Below are 21,316 nucleotides of genomic sequence, written 5' to 3' on the forward strand. Positions count from 1 at the left end.
TTACCGCGTTATAGTATGCCTATGCCTCTTCTACTTTTTATGACTTACAGTTACTCTAATTTACGGAGCTCTACCTTCTCAATCAATTTTAGTGTTCCGTACAAAACTTTGTTCATGGAACACTTATTTTAAATAAATAGGTAAATAAACTTGAATCAGAGATTTTTCTTTCAAACTGCTGTCAGATAACTCTTTTTGATACTTACTATCTATAGGTATAAATGGGTGGATCCACTTTTTTTTGTTATTCTGTTCCATCAGCCAGGCGACAATGGTAGAATAGTTTATTAGAAGAAATGATATACTTACGTTCTACTGTGCTAAGTAGATGACCCATTATGGAGAGGGCTTATAACTGGCATAAAATGCTTGTTTGATTATTTTTAATACCGTAAAACCATGGTTTTAAGAGTGACCCAGGTGACCGTAACTATAGTCTGTATCTTTAGGTATTTAAATAAAAGTACACAAAATCTACCCTCAAATGGCTCCTCAAGCCAGTTGAGGGTAGTTAAAAAAATTACACGATCAAATAATGTAGGTTAAAGTCAGGTCGTTCAGTGACAGATCCAGGTGGTTTTGTATTTGGTTGGTCAACCAATAAATATTATAACTAACCGAAAATGTACCAATTATTTACTTTTATTTAAATACCTAAAGATACAGAGTATAATAGTTGAGAGAAAAAGTTAATTTACCCAAATATTCTGTATGAGAAAAAAGTACGAACCATTCTCGTCCTCAGTAGGCGGGTTGACCGGCGACCAGGTGACGCCGTGGTCGAAGGTGATCAGCGATATAAGGTGCTCCGGGCCAACGTGGGACACCTGAGCCTTGGAGTCCACTCGGGACGCTATGTAGATGCCCTTGAGGCCCTCGACGCGGTAGAGGTCCGTGAATGGGTCTTCGGTCATATCCCTGCGATAAAATTTTTACTTAATAATGTTCGGAAAACCTTTTGTAAAAGTTAATAAGTCTCATTGGTTTTTGTAAGAGACGGTAATTTAATTTTAATTCTTAACTGTAGGTCCTGATTTATAAAGTTACAGTCCCATCCACCCCCGTTAAATAAAAGTAGAAAGTTACAATTTTGCAGGTGTAAACCGGCAACATTGATGTGATTAACACTTGCTTCGCGCGGCTAATAATAATGAGCGGTCTTTTGACTAGTGTTGCCAGTTTTGTTCAGATTGTAGTTGTAGCTTTAATAAACCGGACACAGAACGAAATTTATTTGCTTTGTTAGAGAGGTAATTGGGTCGATTAATTATTTCTTGTTGTTATTCTGTCCCATCAACCAGGAGACAATAGTAGCATAGTTTGTTAGAAGAACTGCTGTACCACAAACGTGCTTAGTAGATGTCCCATTATGGAAAGGCCTTATAAATACCAAAAAATTCAAGTTTGGTTCATTTAAATACGAAAAAACTAGTATTTTAAGTGACCCAGGAGACCGTAACCATGGCAACTAGTGACAAGAAAAAGTTGATTTACTACTTTAATACTAAGACAAACAGACCGTGAACAGTAACGCCGTTATTCATGAACAAACACCTTAAAACCTACTTAAAATAAAATTAGTTTGATAGTTCTTGTCCATTTAGACATGTGTGTCTGTCAGAAAGAGATACAACCTTTTTTACTAGAGTCTGGCTACTGAAATATTACACAAATGTTTGGCGGGAAATTCAAAAAATCTTCGGCTGGTCACACTTTGTGTAGTAGGAATTATAGTTTTGATACTAGAAAATATTTTAGATTTTCTGTGCACACGTAAGGTACCTAAGGATATAAGTTAAATATACGTTGACGTGCACTCAATGTCAGCTCACATTATTTCTACCACTATGTAAAGTACAGTCAACGATAAACACGTATGTTAACACTTCCTCATTGTAACAAGGCGAAAAATGAAATGTAGTGTAAATAAAACCTAGCCCGATAATACCGTAATATTAATCCATCACAAAAAAAAATACATAAGTACTATGCCAAATATGCTAAATGCTAAGTATCAAAATATTTATAGAGCATCAACCTCCTAATTTGTTTACATTTGGTTAGGAGTTGTAAATATTGCAGTTTTTCGTTATATGTACAACGCTACACGTAGACTTCGCACATTGTCGTAATTATTTACGAGCTTAAATAATAGTTTGCGAATCTCACTCAGTATAGATGTTATTAATATTATTTAAAATAAACCCCTTATAAACCGCAAACAATTTGAATGAATGACATAAATTGACGACTGACTTTTAGCTTTTTTTTTAAAGCATAGACAATTGGTGATACAACAACGAAATATCTGTCAACAATTTTTGGCTAGCCAGACTCTAATCCTTGATTTAACATCTCAGATACTTAAATGACAGACCGATTTCCCCAATTTTTTCCGACCGATTTGTTATATCAGTAAATTGGTGCTCTTGCGAGCACGATGATTGTATAGTAAATTGGCCAATTGAATTGTCATTTGAGTACCCATCCAGGATACAAAAGCAGTGCTTAAAACCTTAAGTCCCGGGGATATTTTGCCAGACAAAAAACTACCTTGAGGTTCTAAAGTTAGAATTGAATTTTGATTATCATTGCTGACTCGATATCTAGTCCGTGAGACTCAAGGGGTAAAAGATATATGAAATACAAGAGAAAACTTACTCTAGCCAAGTATCCTTCCAGTTCCCATCCGGAAAATAGCACAGGATCTGCTCCAAACTCAGCATAAAGTTGTACCGAGTGAAATCATTGCTGATCTCCGACACGTACAGATCCGCTAGAATCTCCGTGTGCATGACAGAGACGAATATACGTTTGTCAGTCACGTCGGCGATGTGGAATTTCTTCATGTCGAGTTCGGTTTCGAATTCGGCTTTGTAGAAGGGACCTTTCATGTGGGAGATGTAGAGGTCCAATGTGTTGCGCTGTAACAAAATTATTAAATTATGGAATGCAAAACTCTGGCACACCAAGTTTGTCAGTAGAAAAAGGCGCGAAATTCTAATTTTCTATGGGAAAACAACCCTACGCGCCTACATTTAAAAAAAATCTGCTTATGATATATTTACTATCCTACTTAGATTATTTTTGGGCTTAGGTTGCTTAATCGGTTTGAGGACTCCTTTAGGATACAACCGAAAAATAGCTAAGACGAGGACCACCAAATAACACTTCTTCAAAATATCTAAAACTATGAAAATGGGTATTTTTGTACCTCTCTACGAAACTTGCGTTTTTACTAGTTTATAGTGCTCTTGGGTTTATTTATATTATTTCTTAGGGCTCAGCCAAATATCACATCGTATACTGCGTAGGCTTAAGGCGTGCTTTTCCCGTACGAGCTAAGCGAACCAGTTTTTTGAATCCATCGGAAATATAAGAAACAATGTTTTAAAATTGTGAAAAAAATATATCTTATACTTAAGGATCTGGCAGATATGTTTTGGATCTCAAAAACATGATTAGATAAACTTTGCTCGATAGAAAAAAAATCCAAAGTTACGCCTTTTTTTAACAATAAATCAATCTCAGAGCTACAATACAAACTTTTTTGACTTGTTTTTTACATAAATGTATAGGTAATAAGATAATCTAGATGATTTGGATCACTTTGTCTCGGTAACATCATTAAAATCATTTCTATGTTTCAATACCTACTAAATCCGCAACCGCCATCACTCGCGAACGCACTTACGCCCTCTTCAGTCGCGCGGCAGCGCTTGTAGAGGACGGACCTGCGTCAGTATGTTCCGCGCGGTCACGTGATTTTACCATTTACAAACAATGGGAAACAAAGCATATGAAACGTAAGAAAAAGTCACTAAGTGCTATAAAAACACACTTTCTGATAACAGAAGCATCTAATACTTTACGAGGTGCTTGAAAGCGCCTAGCTTTCCTACATCAACAGTTAAAATATTTCAGTATTTTCACTAGGTCAGCAACCAATTTCAATGTAGGTAAATAATATTATATTCCTAGATAATATAATTGTGAGTATGTAAGTATGATATATTTACAGTATTTCACCTTTACTGATATACCTACGTCCGATCTGCAAAATGATTACATTCCTTCGTGCTCTTTGACTCCTTTGAAAATCAGAAATTATTTATTTGGATTGATACAGTATGGGGATGTTACAATATATGTATAGTGTTACGCTTTTAGTATGAGGGTGCCGAAGGCGCCCGGCTTTGGATCGCATGCAACGCGCCACGCCCGTCAAGCGTGCAAATTCATCATCATAATCATAAATTTAAATAAATATAAAATGTCAAATTGAAGTAATTGAAAAAATTACCCTAATAGGCATATCGCAATACAATTGTTTAAGAACTAAATACATATCACTAATTTTAATATTTGACCACGATCGACATGAATTAAATATAATTGAGAGTTCAAGGTGCCTACAGGCAGTTCATCTTGCGCTTGGTTGTATTAGTCTTGTTCGAGAAACTGAACACGGTGAAAAATAGAGATAATACTCCTAAAAATACGTGTGATACCTCATTAGATTCGTCATAATGCCTAGAAAAATGCATTCGAAGCGTGTAGTAGCACACACAAAATATCAAAAGTTATAAGCAAAAAAAGGGGGAAAAAGTAGAGATCTTTAATTTCCCCAATATCTCAAAAAGTATTCATATTACGGTGCGAGATGGGTGGGGGGTGCTCGACCAAATGTCATAGAGGGCCCCAAGACAAAACAAACTGCATTTAAAAATTTTCAAAATGGCCGACTTTATTTTTTATTTTTTTCAAGTTGGTCCGAGCGCGCTGAGATTTGGCATGGCGAAAGATAGAGGCCTCTAAATTCCTATATGATATAATATATGTATAATATATATGAAATAATGGTCATTTTAATTTTGTATGGCAACTTTTAAACGGTGCGAGATGGGTGGGGGGTGCTCGACCAAATGTCATAGAGGGCCCCAAGACAAATCAAACTGCATTTAAAAATTTTCAAACAGGCCGACTTTTTTTTTAATTTTTTTCAAGTTGGTCCGAGCGCGCTGAGATGGGCGTCATGGAGGGCCGTCAGGCCCGGAGCTTTATCTCGAATGTCCAAGCATCCTCCCCCCCCAGTAATTTTGGGCGAGGCCGAAGGCCGAGCTGCGGGAATGACGAACAAAGCAAAATCCTATACAAAAAGTGTTTTAAGCGAGCCCGAAGGGCGAGCTTCAGGCAGGGAGGCCAAAGGCCGACCCCAGTGGATGGCCGAAGGCCCGGAGCTTCCACCCCGACTCCCAAAACGCGAGGCTGAAGGCCGAGCTGCGTGAATGCAGTTCCTCCAAACGTCCTACAAAGTCAACTTTCTTGATAAGCGGAGCCGGCGGGCCGAAGGCCCGACGGCGAAGCGTCAAGGCTCGCGAAGGCCGAAGGCCGAGCTCCGCGTTGGGCCGAAGGCCCGAAGCGTCACACGTGAGGAGGAAGTTGGTGCTGAAACACGACCCAATAGGAAAAGTTACGATTTCCCAAGCACGCGAGGCCGAAGGCCGAGCTGCGGGAATGAAGTTCTCGCATGCGGATCTTTTCTTTCTATCAAAAGTACAACTTTATTTATTTCTCCCTTTGGAAAACAAACTACTACACAACAATAACAACAGCAGGAATGGACTGCTACCAGAAAAGTGGGTTACGTTAGGTTAGAACTGCGACCCTCACAGGAACGGACTGCTACCAGAAAAGTGGGTTAGGTTAGGTTAGAAATGCGACCCTCACAGAAACGGACTGCTACCAGAAAAGTGGGTTAGGTTTGGTTAGAACTGCGACCCTCACAGGAACGGACTGCTACCAGAAAAGTGGGTTAGGTTAGGTTAGAACTGAGAACCCGACAGAAACGGACTGCTACCAGAAAAGTGGGTTAGGTTAATAGTTACAACAGCACAAACAACAGCAACAACAACACGTCAACAACAGCACCAACAGCAAACAACACGCGTACCGCGGGGCCCTCGGGCCCCGCGCACAGGGCAAAATCTAGTTCATATTATTAAAGAGGAGGATATTTCCAATACAACATTATATACTTGCAGGACTGTATCTCCATTATTTATACTTTTTATTCAACGCTGAACACAGTCCTCCACGCCTCATTTTCGGGGTGAAAAAGCGATTACGTAACATTCAATATAATTTTAAAGGTGTATAAAAAAATATATAAAAAAAAACATTTAGTAAACTTTACTAAATCAGATTATTTGTGAAGGGTGCGGAATACGGGGTGTGATTACAGGGAGTTCAAAATAAGGCGGGTATAAGACAATTTTTTTTAATATTTTGTGTTATTCCGTCAGTTACGTGGTCTTTCACTATCGGCCTCATCTGAGAATTCAAAGTCGCTCAACGAGCTATGGAGAGGGCTATGCTCGGAGTTTCTCTGAGTGATCAAATCAGAAATGAGGAGATCCGTAGACGAACTAAAGTCACCGACATATACTGTGTGCATATTTATTTGCGTTATTTGACATCTGTCACTCACAACAGCAATACAACGTAAAATGTCTCGCACATCGAAATCACAAAGGAAAACAATTGCACTACGAACGTTTACGTCCTACGTCTTTTTTTTAATTTTAGGGCTAGCCGGACACCACCTTTATGAATCGGTAGTCGTCTAAGTAAATCGATATGAATTTTTCATTTTTCTTTTAATAAAAATAAGGAAAAGGTGGATAATCAACTGTAAATATGGATATATTTATCGTCACCTAACAGACAACAAATTTGACACAGAAATAACATAAATAAACTTTAAAATAGATCCCCAGTTAGTTTAGATTTTGACGATGGGTGCGACCTACTCGGTCGGTGTATTAAATGCCTTGCGCGAAATCATATAATTCTAGCTTTATTTAAATCGCAAATAAAAATTCATTATACGTCACAATTCGATACCTCAGTCTACGTGCCATCCAATCGTAATCGCTTGCTGTGACTATCGATTTGGGTTAGTTACATCTCTATACAGGATGTCCAGTAATTAATGGACAACCTTCTAACCATCGACAGGGCAGCTAAGGCTGGTCCAGAAAATGCACTTATAGGTCTAGTAAGTTTCGTGGTTTTCGAGATAATCGCACTTTTGTCTTTTTTACTAGTTAGCACCATACTTCACTTTAAACACCATCTAGGCCATATCTTTATTTGTAGACATGTAAATAGCATGTGTTATACCATTTTAGAATCAGTATTAGATAAACTATTTTTAAGAAAGTTGGCCACTCTGTTCTCCATACATTTTTTTTTCACCACATGCGACCAGACTTCTTGAAAATGTTATATATATATATATATATATATGGGCAGGCCACATTGCGCGCAGAGAAGATGGCCGATGGTGTCGAAAAGTGCTCGAGTGGAGACCACGACTAGCAAGCGCAGCGTAGGACGTCCACCCACAAGATGGACAGACGACCTTGTTAAGGCCGTCGGAAGACGCTGGATGCGGGTCGCTTCCGACCGGAATGGAGGTCCAAGGGGAAGGCCTATGTTCAGCAGTGGACGTCTTATGGCTGAGATGATGATGATGAGTCAGTTACAACTTAATTAAAAAAATATATATATAATGTACTTAATAAAATGTAGGTACCATCGGTGCGCGAGTTTGACTCGCACTTAATTGAATTATTTTCTTGAAAACATTGTTTCGTTAAAATTGTGTGATCATTAAAATAGGTATAAAGTCGATAGGTATTGTAAACAATAATTTATTAAGTTAGGCAACAAAAGTATTGGAAATTGTGATAATGAGACCCACCAAAAACATTTTCATGTAAAATGTTGCCAAGAAGAAACCATAAGGCTTGCACTGACAAAAAGTTATCAGAAATTTACTTTGAGACTGTTTTTTTTTTGTTTTAGAGCTTATAAATAAGTACTACTGATCAGTAACAACGTTTTAATTTCACGGCAGCGTTATTGACTTAAAGGAATCTGTAAAGTAAAATTATTGATTAAGGTTAATAACCTTTATAAATAGAACCCTTAATTGACCGTCTCCTTTAAAATTGTTACTTTCCTTTAGGTACTTTAACTCGAACACGCTGCCATGAAATTAAAACGTTCTTTACTGATCAATAATAAGTACACATGTCTATATAAAAATAATAATTCTACATGAAATGATCAGAAATACGTAATGCAAAAAATACATAAATACATATACAATAAAAACTCTAAAACGTGACCATTTCCCGGTCTAGTTAAAATACTGCCATCATAAGATCATTATACTGTGACCCGTCTGCTATGTTTACCGTGCGCGACGCGCGCTCACGATCTCGGCGAGCGGGTCGCGGGACGCGCGGGCGGGGCTTCACGGTTTGCCGCGCACCTCACCCCCTCAGATTCGTTTATGAGTCGAATCATATCGCCTTAAGGTGTAAATATTTGTCTAATTATCACGACAATGTAGGTACTGCCCTAGAACTACATATAGGAAAGTACATTTTGTTTGTTTAGTTTTTATCGCTCATATGAATATACTAGAGTGTACTAGACATACGAATATAGTGAGACACTAAATCTCATACGATCTAGAGCATGTTTTTATCTATTGTTTATTATCTCAAAAAAAGAAATTCACTCTATTGACTATATGCGAAGTGTATGGTAGGGGAAACAAGCGACAACAACGCACGAGGTGGTTAAAAAGTGTAATTTCATGGGACAAAAAGACAATTTCATCATATTATTTGCCACCTGTCAGATAGCTAAATATGTCCCATACCATAGATACGCGGAGTGAATACCCACACTCATGGTATAATAATATACTCCGCCTGGTACTCTATTCCGAGATTCGCGTATGACCTAACTGACACGGGCCTACGTCATCATGCTGTTTACAGGTTCTCAAACTTTAAAATGTGGGAGAATTTTAATCAACGGTGAAAATTATTTTAACGGCATTAATTTTAAGTTATTCATGTAGAACATAGTAAAATAAAACAAATCTAATGAATTAAATTAAACTTTATTTATCTATACAAGACAAACGTTTAAAAAACGAATTCACAGTTACACATTAATTACCAAGCTTACGACGTGAAAAGTTTGGAAAACACTGCGACTGCTGACACTGAGCGAGAAGGAAATAACAATTAACACGCGTTCGACAAGGATGACGGTCAGGGCATGAAGTTATCTAGATCCGAATTGTCAAATGTGACAGCGCTATCCTGTGTTGCCAGTAATGTAAACAGAATTACCCGAACGTCTGAAATTTCTTTCGTGAATCGGAAGATATTGCTAACGAATAATTAAAAATGACGTGTTATTGTATAATTTAAGATAAAATACATTATAAATGAAAATTATAAAATTATAAAGAAATATTTTAACTTATTAACCATAGGTATAATGTACCCATGTAACATGTTATGTTGAAATAAAGTGGCAATGTTATTGTGACGTAGGCCCGTGTCACTCTGGGAATAGAAGACCATGTTTTATTAGACCATGCCCACACTGTGCAAAGACTGCAAAGTGTCAGTCAGCTGTGCTAACGATACTGAGAATAGTGAGAATTTTAACAATAGGTACGTATTTATACAACCAAACAATTGAAAGCTGTGACATATGAATGACTTTTACTTAAGTTTAATAGCAAATGTATGAACTCATATCATACTAAACACTAATCAATATGTAAAAATAGGCTCTAAGGCAAATGCGTAGGGGCCTTATTAGAAAAAAACACATTATTAATTATCTCCGAAATAGAGTTAATTAGAATACCGGTGTCTTTGAGAAAGTTACTTGATGTAAGTTCAGGCATGCACCCTTGAAATTAACGGAAATAAAAAAAACACGGTGTATAGTTATGTTATAAATAGTGCACTTACTCTTACATTCAATCAAAGATTGTATTTCGCCTTCGTAAGTCATCCGTTATACGTAAATGAATAAGTTATCAAATAGCATACTTGACGACAACTTGAAAATAGAGCACTTCAAACTAAACAAACCGTCGCCAAATGAGTCACACAAATTATGAATCACACGATCAAGTCAGTACATCTGTTACTAATTTTAAAAAACCGTATCTTAATGTTTGTTTTTAATAAATTTTCTTCTTTTCCTAAACTCTATTTTTAGAGTTCCGTATTCAAAAGGATATAACGGAACCCTTAGTTAGAGGATCATTCGTGTGTCTGTCCGTCCATCCGACAGTAATTTTGAACATTTTATATTAAAAAACATGACACGCATGCGCGTTAATCCTGAAACGCAATTCAGTTGTTTTACGTAGGTATCGATTTTTTAGTATTTATATCTACTCTAGTCTAGACGCCGCCAAGCCGAAAGAATATTTTGTCACCATTTTCTATATACCTTGTATGACGGTAACGCAATGAAAGATACGAACTTACGAAGTTGAATGGAAATTTTGGAAACTAATTTTCTTATGGTATCGGTCGATAGAGCCCGTTATCTGGGTCTGGGTTATTTCTCAATTACATAATAATGTTTACTTCAAGGATGAGTCACATTTGTCATTGATTCAGAAATTGATTTCCAGCGATATCCATAAAATTTTAAGTCTGTATTTAATTCATCACTAGCAAGAGTACGTATTTGCCCCCGAAAAACCGGGCTATGTTTATTATTTTCGTGTAATCACTAATCAGTCTCATATCTAACATTTAGCCATCGGAAAACCCAGGATCGATTCACATATAAAAATGACTGTTTTCACAGGCGACAGGAATCAGGCGTCAGCAAGGACAATTTTGTCGTATCACTCGTATTATTCACTTGACTGCCCACTTCCTCAGTTTACCGGACGATAAACCTAAAGCATCCAGTTGACAACGACATCGCTGAAATATCGACTCTCTGTTTTAGGTAATAAGTGTCAATACCATAGCATTACAATTTTAGTATAAATTAGCTAGAAATCATTTATGAGTAATTGGGGTAAATCTTTTATTTCTCATATGCTTGTTGTTCCGCGCGATATCCCTATCTTCCGTCTCAAGTTTCACGCGGAGCGCCATATAATAAGTGCTCATGATAATAATACCAAAGTATCCATGAACGCAGGGTACGCATGCGGGTACGCATTGGACTTTTTTTCCATAAATGTCCAGCCGAATTATATTTACTATTATAGTGATTGTTGGATTTATGTGCAATAATGACGATCGATTGTTAGAAACGATTAATGTCATTATGCAATGATAATAACAAAGGAAATATTGCTTCCAGTTATGAAGCATAATTGGTTCATTTGAAACATTGTGATTGGAAATGTTACCTACTCGAGACATTCTTGAATCATGTTATATCAATAAATAAAGATATTAAAGACACAGCGACATATTAAAATGGTTAATCGAGTTTACATTGTAAAGGAAAATGTGTATCAAGAGCATATATCATAACACAAATACCTATTTGTAATAGAAACGAAGTACCTAGTTGCTGGGGGTGCGAAACTCCTCCCGTCGGGCAAACTCGGCTCCGTTAGGCTTAGCATTGCTCCGAGCAATTAAGGTTGACACAACTTGACGTCCCATTGCGTGTACGAGCACAGATAAGATAATGGCTTGAATTTTGACAACCCTGCGACCCTGAACCGCTGTCAAACTTCGGTTTTGTAGGAAGTTTTCTTTCCGTACGGTAGTACATATAACTATATACTATTATTTAAACTGTGCTAGTTGTTAATTTTTGTTTTTAATTTAATTTCACCGCCATTTTTGCCAGATATTAGGTTGTAGGTTCTTTAATTCAATATTCTGGTAGGTACCTTCGACACGGACCAAAAATGATCGATTTTCAACAATAAGGTCTTATTTATACCGGGTGTGGCCTGTAACATGAGCAAAAAATTAAACTGTAGGCTGTACTCCTCATACTGACCAACATTTGTTCAGCGACTTCAAAAAATAACTTGTGGTTGGATTTTTAATACACTTTAAAGTTTATTCTAAGACGCAATGTATTGCGAATTTTGTTATGTTTAAGGCGTGACAAGCAACGTCAATCACAATGATATGGCGTGACGATGGCGTCTATTGAAGATAATATTTATTTTGTATGAAAAATAGGGAGTCTAAATACTTCATAATTTTTAAAAGTTGTTGAACAAATGTGTCACCGTCTGAGGAGTACAATCTATGTTTTAATTATTTGCTCGGGTTACAGGCCACACCCCGTATAGTCTCACGAGACGTTTAGATATATCCCTTAATTATAAAATCAGTTTTATCGGTACGGCATTAAAACAAAATACTCATTCCTCCCTTTATCAACCATAATCCTAGCTATAATAATTACAAAAAGTATCGACATCACGAAACAGTTTATAAATTATATTATAGGTAAGTCATTGTTTTATGGTGAACATTACCAGTTCGACTTCAATAAGTAGTTCTTTTCGAGAACAAGTTACAAAAAAATATGCTCAAAATCACTATAGGTGTGCTATATTTGGAGACTTCCCTCGATTTTTAGTGTTCCGTACAAAACTTTGTTCACGGAACACTTATGGGATCACTTCGGTCTTGCAAATTAATTAAATGCGTTTTTGTAAAATCCCATCAGGTCCTGGGCTAATAACATTATCTGATCTTCGAAAAATTGGGGACATAATAGATAAAAACATGACGTTGATTTTATTAATTCGTTTTCATTTCTCATGCTCTGAAAGTGAGTCGTTATTTTACGTTTTTTTCTTTTCTTTTAACCATTACATACGCAATTCATTTTTTTATTTTAAATGGATTTGTTGTACAATTTCCATTCAGCTGTAAACTTATACCTAGTGTTTGTTTGAATAAAGAATTAACTCCCCATTCCACGACTAACGATATTTCTACCTAAATTGTTATTAAAAGTACTTTCAAGAAAGACTACTGAAGTGTATACTTAGCCGTGTTTTTTTTTAATACACATAGTAGGTATTTAGTAAAATACCAGAAAAGTATTTATTTTAGTATTTCTGGTTTTCGAAAATTTCGAAATAAAAAGTAGAGTGTTCAACTCGGGTGAAAGGAGACATTTCAGTCTCGGACTATTTGCTATATAAACTACCTCAACAGAAATGTGTGCCTTTCATCCCTTGGTTAACTATCTACTATTTCACTTACCTCTTTACTAAGCTTCGTCGCAAACATGAAGTCGCCCTTGATCTGAAAGTCCTTAGCATCTTGAAAGACTGTAGTAGCATGTTCAAAGTCCGTAGGGTCACTGGCACTGAGAACCGTGCTGGTGCCATTCGGCTTCCAACGTTCTACGTAGAACGTCTTCTGGATACCCGGCCCGGACGCCCATATGAACGTTTTGACATAACTCTGGATTTTCTTGAAGGATTTACCCCCGTCCATGGTTAGATATAGCTGGAACAAATATTAAGGTACATATTTGTTTATTACGTTAAATTCAGACTTGTGTTAAAACAGGGTGTGTAATGCTTAATATAATTATAAAAAAACTAACATACATTTGTTATAACGATATTTGATATATTATTGTATGTTGTAATGTAATTTTTATTATACGTTTCCTTTATTATATTGTCATTTCATCTAAACTGTCATTGATATAATGCCTAATTAATATAATTTTCAAATAGTATATAGACATGTTTTATAATGACATTTATTATATTATATTTTTGTATAACGTAATACTTCATACAATTGTATCAAGTATAAATACATATATTGTATAATATTTTTTGTCATATTTCATTTACTGATAACGTAAAGTTTTACTTAATTTATATAACTAGTACGCAGGCCTACTTATTTTATTCTAGGGAAGTCACAGTTCTAACCTAACCTAACCAATTTTTTCACGGTTTTCGTTCTGCGGGGGCTCAGTTCAAACCTAACCTAAACCACTTTTTTGTTAGAGTATTTTATTCTACGGAGGGTCAAAGTTCTAACCTAACCTAACCCTCCTTTTGTTAGGTAGTTATTCGTTAGTGCGGAGTCGCAGTTCCAACCTAACCTAACCCATTTATGTCATGCAACTATTATGCCACACGAATAATTATATGATGTCACTTGTTATAACAAATAATATGCTTTAGAGTATGTAATAATTATGACAATGTATATTAGACGAAGTGTAAATATACCTTATGACCATTATACCAATAATAACATTATGTTTACCGTTAATTATGTATTACGGTACTATGCTATTTATTACGTTATTCAAAATAACGATATATCAAACTATAATATATGAAAAGTAGTTATAACAAATGTAATGCACCCGTTAAAACAGCATGCACTATTTTTATCAGTATGGTATGGGGAAGTCCCTTAACGATGGAAGGTACATAAACCATAATATAAATAATGCACATAATTTTCTGAGTTTATTGTGTCTTCAAACAACACAAGGCAGGTGAGTTTACTTTCTCGGCGCTAAAATGTTGTAATGACTCTGGTTTAGAAAAAATGCACAAAGAGGATGCAATGCTTTAATCGTTTACATCAGCGGTTCTCAATCTTTTTTTTTTTTTGACGGAACTTTTTTGGAAAGCGAAATACTTGATGGAACCCTACAATAAAACAATAGTTTTTAGAAGTGTGTTTTTTGCATAGTAAAATTTTTCGAGGCGACTAAAGCATAGTGTTCTAAATTCTTGCAGGGGTTCCTGCAGGGATGTCGCGGAACCCTAGGGTTCCGCGGAACACACTTAGAGTATGGCTGGTTTACATTTTAAAGATAGTCGTTTCCCGCATTAGGGGATTTCCCGCTAAAGCCGGACCCCAACGCGGGGCGCGCTACAATAACACGATTATAATATTTATATCTCATCCTCGACGATGTTGTGATGTTCAGAATTATATAAACAACGTGTGTTCGCGGAGTTCCGAATCACGACCAAATCTCGGGCATTTCCCAAAATGGACTATGATATATTAATGATGGAATTTACCGCGTATATCGGGATCATCCTACATTCGTAAGGGATAACGAATTTGCTGATGCACCTCTTATTTTTAAATAAATCTTTTGCGATTCGGACATTATAATATAATTCAGTCGTGAAAATATTTATGAGAAGCACCATGACATTAAAAAAAATGTTAACACTTAAATTTTACAATGATATCCAAGATAAAGCAAACGTAAATTCGTCGCGCTAATTTTAAAATGATATGGATAGGTATCACCTACGGTAATTGGTTTTATCAATGTAAATAATAACACGCCAACGAAAGTACAGGAAAAGAAAAAAAAGTGCGTATATCGTTTTTAATTATCTTTGGTTCGATCTGCAGTCAATGAACTGATAAGGAAACAAAGGAGTTTCTTTTTTCACAATGAACAAGCATTAAGTTTTCATTATGCTAAAAGAGTGAATGAACAGTGCCTTTATGCCTTATATTACAAATATTTTATTATGGACGGTATAGACTATAGAGTTTCAAAGTTTCAAACATCAACACGTTATTATTATTACATTCAGTTATTAGTATTTTTTAGGGTTCCGTACCCCAAAAGGAAAAAACGGAACCCTTATAGGATCAACCGTGCGTCTGTTTGTCCGTTCGTCCGTCCGTCTGTCACAGCCTATTTTTTAATAAACACTACACCATATTTGAACTACTCAGATAATTTAGCCCTTTAACAAAGATTTACAATATTTAACAAGCAAGTAAGCTTAGGCCCACATGCACCATTCCACTAACCCGGGGTTAAGCGGTTAAATCGTTAACCTAGTGTCAAATTGTACTAGTATGCATGGCAACTCCAGGTTTAACCGGTTAACCCCGGGTTAGTGGAATGGTGCAAGTGGGCCTTAGTAGTGCGTAGTTTATCCCTAGATAAGTGTTTTTGTCCCCAGGATAAACGTTGGGTTATCCTGGGGACAAAAACACTTATCTAGGGATTAACTAACACTTAAATTTGCGTCATGAAAACAAGGAACATGCAATAAAATGACTCGCGTTACTCTTGAATGACCCTGACGCTAAAGAAGATTTTTTTGCCCTAAGTAAAAAAGTATAATAGTTAAAAATATTTTTATTCACTAAGCAACAAACTAGGAAGAGAGTAGTTTATTATCTTAGCGCCACAAACTTGCGCCATCCCACTAACTCGGGGTTAACCGGTTAAACCGTTAACCCCGTGTCAAATTGTACTGGTAACTATGGTAACTCCAGGTTTAACCTCGGTTAACCTCGGTTTAGTGAATGGTGCAAGTGGCGCTTAGAGTAGGACCAAGTTAATTGTGCATGGCATTTGCAATAACAAAGTGTCGCAATATCTTTATGAATGTCAAATTTCCATGAAAATATGATGCTTATTTTGATAGCCCATGCAGTGAAAGTGTTATTTATACGTCATAATTTCATAGAAGTTTGACGTTTAAAATAACAAATACACTGCGTGGGCTATCAATATCGCTGCAGACTTTTCTTGGTCTACCTCTATTTCTTTTCTTTATAAAACTTACATGTCTGTTAGAGTCCACTTTATCCAAGATCACATATATGCTGGGGAACTCCTCATCAAAGGCCAACTCGCTGGGGTGGAAGTCCAGATCTGAACGATTAATGTGTTGCCCGTTGTCGTTTGTGTAGAACAATTTCTTGTTGTTGGAGTCCACAAATACACACTACAAAGAAATATGTGTATCAATTTAAACAGCAACATTATTGAAATTAAATGACATATCTAAAAACAAACCAAAACCAGAGAGCTAGACCAAGAAAAGGCTGCAGCGATTTTATAGCCCACGCAGTGCCATTGTTATTTATATGTCATAATTTCATAGAAGTTTGACGTTTAAAATAACACACTGCGTGGGCTATCAAAATCTCTGCAGACTTTTCTTGGTCTAACTCTAGAGTATGCACGGAGACATGTTTTGGTTCCCATACATTCTACGACTCTTCTCTTTCTGCACAGACTCTACCTGTCTGTCCATAGATATGTTTGAATATGAATTACAATTGTCAATTCTTCTAAATTTATACTTATCCATGATTTAAATTGTCAGTTACAAATCAATTCATAAACAATATGTAATACTACTTGATTCCTTTATTATTATTACGTATTGATAACACCAGCTTCTTCATTCATAAGAGAGATTATATTAGTCATAAGAATATCATAAATTACAATAGAGATACAGTAATAGTCATATAGAATATTATAGAATCAAAAAGAAACATCAACTGAACTTCTTTAGAACTGTTTGATAACATTCTAATAGGGTATTATACTGTATTTGAAATAAATTATTTTACACCATGCATGAAATTAAGCACCAGATAATTATTAGAAAAACACAGATAGGAGTTATTTTAAAACACAAGTTCTATTTAATAAATCGGATAGAAATGTAATAAGTAGGTGAGTTGACCGTGACGTCACGATGTAATGTTTCATATAAATTCCATATTAGCAAATTGTTTTGACAGTTCTAAAAAAGTAACTGATTTGACTAGTAGGAAAATACCCTATTGCATCAAATTGGTTCAACGTTGCATTATCATGAGTTATATTGAGCTTGTCATGCTATTATTGAAACAGGCAGTAAATTAGTTCAACCATCTGTATTAATTGTCTATTGCAAAGGTCATTGACCTAAGTTTGTTGAACTTGTGCAAAAGTCATTAAGAAACCAATTTAATAAAACACATTATACCTAAAAGGAAAACTGTGGTTCAGGCAATTAGTCATTAAATTGATATTTTATCATTAGTTAATAATCCATGATAATAATTAATTATCGTTAACCGTAATTGTTTATTATTGTTTTGGTTTATTACATCAATTAATATGGCATTAAATAGTTTGTAATTTGGTTGCACCAGTGCATTGTAATGGTTAGATTTTTTTTAAATAATTGAATATTTGATTGGTAGAGAATGCCTTAAAACATTAAGTCAGGGCCCAGGGGCGTATTTTGAAATTTGGCGCCCCGGGCCAATACGTTTGACCGCCCCAGAAGTCAAGGAAGAAAAACAAAATGCAACCCGTCAGGATTGGCGCCCCGGGCCATGGCCGGGATTGCCCTAGGGTAAATACGCCCCTGAATCTGGCATTTACTTTCTTGTATTGTGCAATAAAGGTTAAATATCATCAGTTCTCACAAGAGGGTAATAAATTAATACCGCTGGTGTAGCTTTATTTGACGTTCACAAGCGCATTGTAATATGCCTACTTGAATAAACTATTTTTTATCTTTTATCTTTACTAAAATAAATATATCAATTGAATACTTACGAACTCTGGGTACTTGGGATGATTAAAGAACTTATCCAACTGGGCATATCCACTGTTTGGTGTGTCATCCAGTTTGAACATGTCCGTTTTATTTGTGAAATTCTTCCCATAGTCATATGAGATAAACAAGGCGGAGGGTGAGAAGACCCCCTTACTCTTAGGGCTGGAGTCCCGAGCCAGGCAGATGATGACGTTGGAGCCCTCGCCCACCCAATGCACCATGAGCTGCTGATGGCTGTCATTTAGATGGGTAGTCTGAAAGATGGAAAACTATTAGTTTCCTGTAAATTTATTTAAAAAAAAAAAACATTTATTCAGGCAAAGTAAACCCTATTTGTACAGTTTCTTCTTCTGCCAAACTGGCAGGACAACAGTCCAGTATTCATATCGTATTTGAAACCAGATCATGTTTTCCTCAAAAAAAAGTTATTAGCACACAAAAGCAATGCTAGATAAAGAAATACTATACTAGATAAAAGTACTAGATTAGATTTTGATGAAAACATTGTCGTTGTTGCAAACAAAAATAGTATACAAACTACGTTGACAAAAATAACAATAATATGTCAAGGTCGAGGAAAGCAAAGAAACAAAAATATGTAAAGTCATCTTGTAAATATAGGAAAGAGCGTTACAAGGTGAGTGCGCCGCAGTGAGTGATAAATCACACGACGCCGGCCCAGTAGTAAATAAATAACAAAAGGGGGTTAATCGAATCTAATAAGGAAATAGACCGTTACCCATGTAGTTATGTTCTTTTGAAGTGCGGGAGGCGTTGACTCGGACGCATCCCGTTTTCTCCTTTCTAGACTAGAACCCTCCTCTTCAGCTCTGTTTATCATAATAGTTTTACCCAAGCCCCTTTGAGACTCTTCTGCCACGTATAAAGTGTTCCCAGGGCTTCCATACTGTATGCACACTGCACAAGTAAATAAATATATAACGGCCAATATACCGATACGTAGATCAAGTGTCACCAACATTTTGTCATCACTCACTGCATATCCAACCGAACTGACTCGTAATTTGTTTTGTACTAAACTAATCTGACTGCGCCGCCGTGAGAAAAATATTGGAAAACATGAAGTTAGTCGCGGAACATTACAATCAATTTTGACAATGACGTGTGACGTTTCTAATAGGGTTACCATACGTAATAAATATAGACGCGTCAGTCGAGGTGCGTCCACACCATGTAGACCAAATGCAGACATGAACACGATATATTTGCACACTGCGTTTCGACCATAGAAGCTAGGATCGTAGAAGCGGTATACGCGTGCCTCCGGGAGGGACAAAACATACGCAATGCGACACTGTGATTGGTCGAATTTATGCTATTATTTATGATATTAATGCCCACTATAATCCATACTAAATTTACGGTGGGGAACAAATAAAATGTGAGACCGTGACAAGGACAAACAATAATAGCTCTATCTCTTCTAGGCCAGCCGCTCACATGGTCACCCACAGTGAAATACCTGGGGGTGACCATAGACAGGAAGCTCAACATGCGGAAACACGTCGCAGAGACGATCATACGAGCGAAAACCGCTCGTATGAACCTCTGCCCGGTTTTCCGCAGTAAGCTCCCTGTACGGACCAAACTCGGTCTGTATAAAGCTTACGTCCGATCGCGACTAACTTACGCTTCACCAGCCTGGTATTCTTTCTGTTGCAGGTCCATCAAGACGAACATGAGGCGCCAGGAGACCCTCTCACTACGGAACATCGTCGCAGCAACGCGGTACGTCAGCAACGCAGCCATCGCCGAGCATCTGAAGTGGAGCAGCCTAGAAGACTTCATCGAGCGTCTCGCGCGGGTCATGTATGACCGCGCGGACAACTCCAGCCACGACCACCTGCGCGGAATCGCACCGCACTACACGCGGCCACCGGACCTACACGGGGCTCGGCATCTCCCCCGAGCCCTCCTACACACCACAGAAGAAGATGACGAAGAAGAAGACACGCACACATAGATTTGCCAGATCGAAAGGCGCTATTATCGGGAAAAAATATCAATTTTTCGGGATTTTGGGACTTAAGTCGGGAAAAAAAGACATTCAATTTAAAGTAATTGTATTAAAAACAACGATATTTTATATTATTGGCACTACGTCTGCTGCTCTGCCCATAGACGTTTTTATATAAAAATAGCATAAATTCCTTGAGATCTTGAACAAATCAACGCGGGTCGCTCGCTCGCTCGCTCGAGGACAGTTCGGAACATGAAATTATTGTTTTATAACGTGAAGCTGTTTTTCGGGACAATTTTCACTTTGTCGGGAATCGGGAACACATGCTAAAAATCGGGAGAATCCCGCCAAATCCCGACCATCTGGCAACCCTACGCACACACCACACCGGATGTCGCCAAAAGTCGCGAAAAAGTTGGTCCACAATAGACACACTGCCGTCCTCAAAACGACGAGCGAACGACCGCCCCACAAGGTGGGGCGCGACTGGGCGCGACCTAACACAGCCTCTGCAGCCGAAAGGCGGAAGAGGCCACTCACACCCCCCTCAAAAGGGTGTCGAAGGAAACCCACGACGGACAAACAATAATAGCTCTTTCGCTGCTACTCCTACTGAAAGATACATAAGACTATCCTGTTCGGTCGCTCCCCCCCTCACCTTTCATGCCAGATCCAGTTATATACTAGATTCATGGTTTGGACCAAAGAATACAATACTCACTGGGATTAGTTAGAAGCTACTTGTACGCTGCCGTGCTAACAAGTAACAGTAATCACTGCAGTAATCGCAGTTGAAAAGTCATGCAATTGTTTATCTTGTTCTCTTTGAATACGTTCTTTATTTAAACGACGATTTTCATGCAAGTACTGCATATACAATAAGGGGCTATTCATAAATTACGTCATTTCAAGTTAGGGGGGGGGGGGGTCTGGACATCGGATGACGGTAGCGTGAAGTAGGAGGAAATGGGGTCATTTGAAGCATGATTTTTGGATGATTATAGGGGGGGGGGGATCCAAAATCGTCAAAAATCGATGACGTAATTTATGGACAGCCCCTAAGCAGGGCAGTACGAGATTTCGATACTGCTCGACCAGTATTGCACCAGTTA

The 21,316-nt window shown here is 37.2% G+C and overlaps 2 protein-coding genes across 3 annotated transcripts in view; both read right to left on the reverse strand.

Moving 5' to 3' along the window:
- Positions 1-19,274, reverse strand: part of LOC134797124 (sortilin-related receptor-like) — a 60,320-nt gene extending 41,046 nt beyond the window's left edge. The window contains exons 1-6 of the mRNA XM_063769362.1: positions 18,963-19,274; positions 18,223-18,477; positions 16,442-16,603; positions 13,110-13,358; positions 2,662-2,924; positions 731-918 (exon numbers count right to left, since the gene is read on the reverse strand). Coding sequence (XP_063625432.1) covers positions 731-918; positions 2,662-2,924; positions 13,110-13,358; positions 16,442-16,603; positions 18,223-18,477; positions 18,963-19,205 — 1,360 coding nt within the window. The 5' untranslated portion in view covers positions 19,206-19,274. The remainder of the gene's footprint in view (positions 1-730; positions 919-2,661; positions 2,925-13,109; positions 13,359-16,441; positions 16,604-18,222; positions 18,478-18,962) is intronic.
- The window catches only part of LOC134797105 (probable cytochrome P450 301a1, mitochondrial), a 308,099-nt gene that overhangs the window by 271,083 nt on the left and 15,700 nt on the right, over positions 1-21,316 (reverse strand). The gene's annotated exons all lie outside the window — the stretch shown is intronic.

The sequence above is a fragment of the Cydia splendana genome, chromosome 14 (assembly GCF_910591565.1).
Source record: "Cydia splendana chromosome 14, ilCydSple1.2, whole genome shotgun sequence".
NCBI classification, from domain to species: Eukaryota; Metazoa; Arthropoda; class Insecta; order Lepidoptera; family Tortricidae; genus Cydia; species Cydia splendana.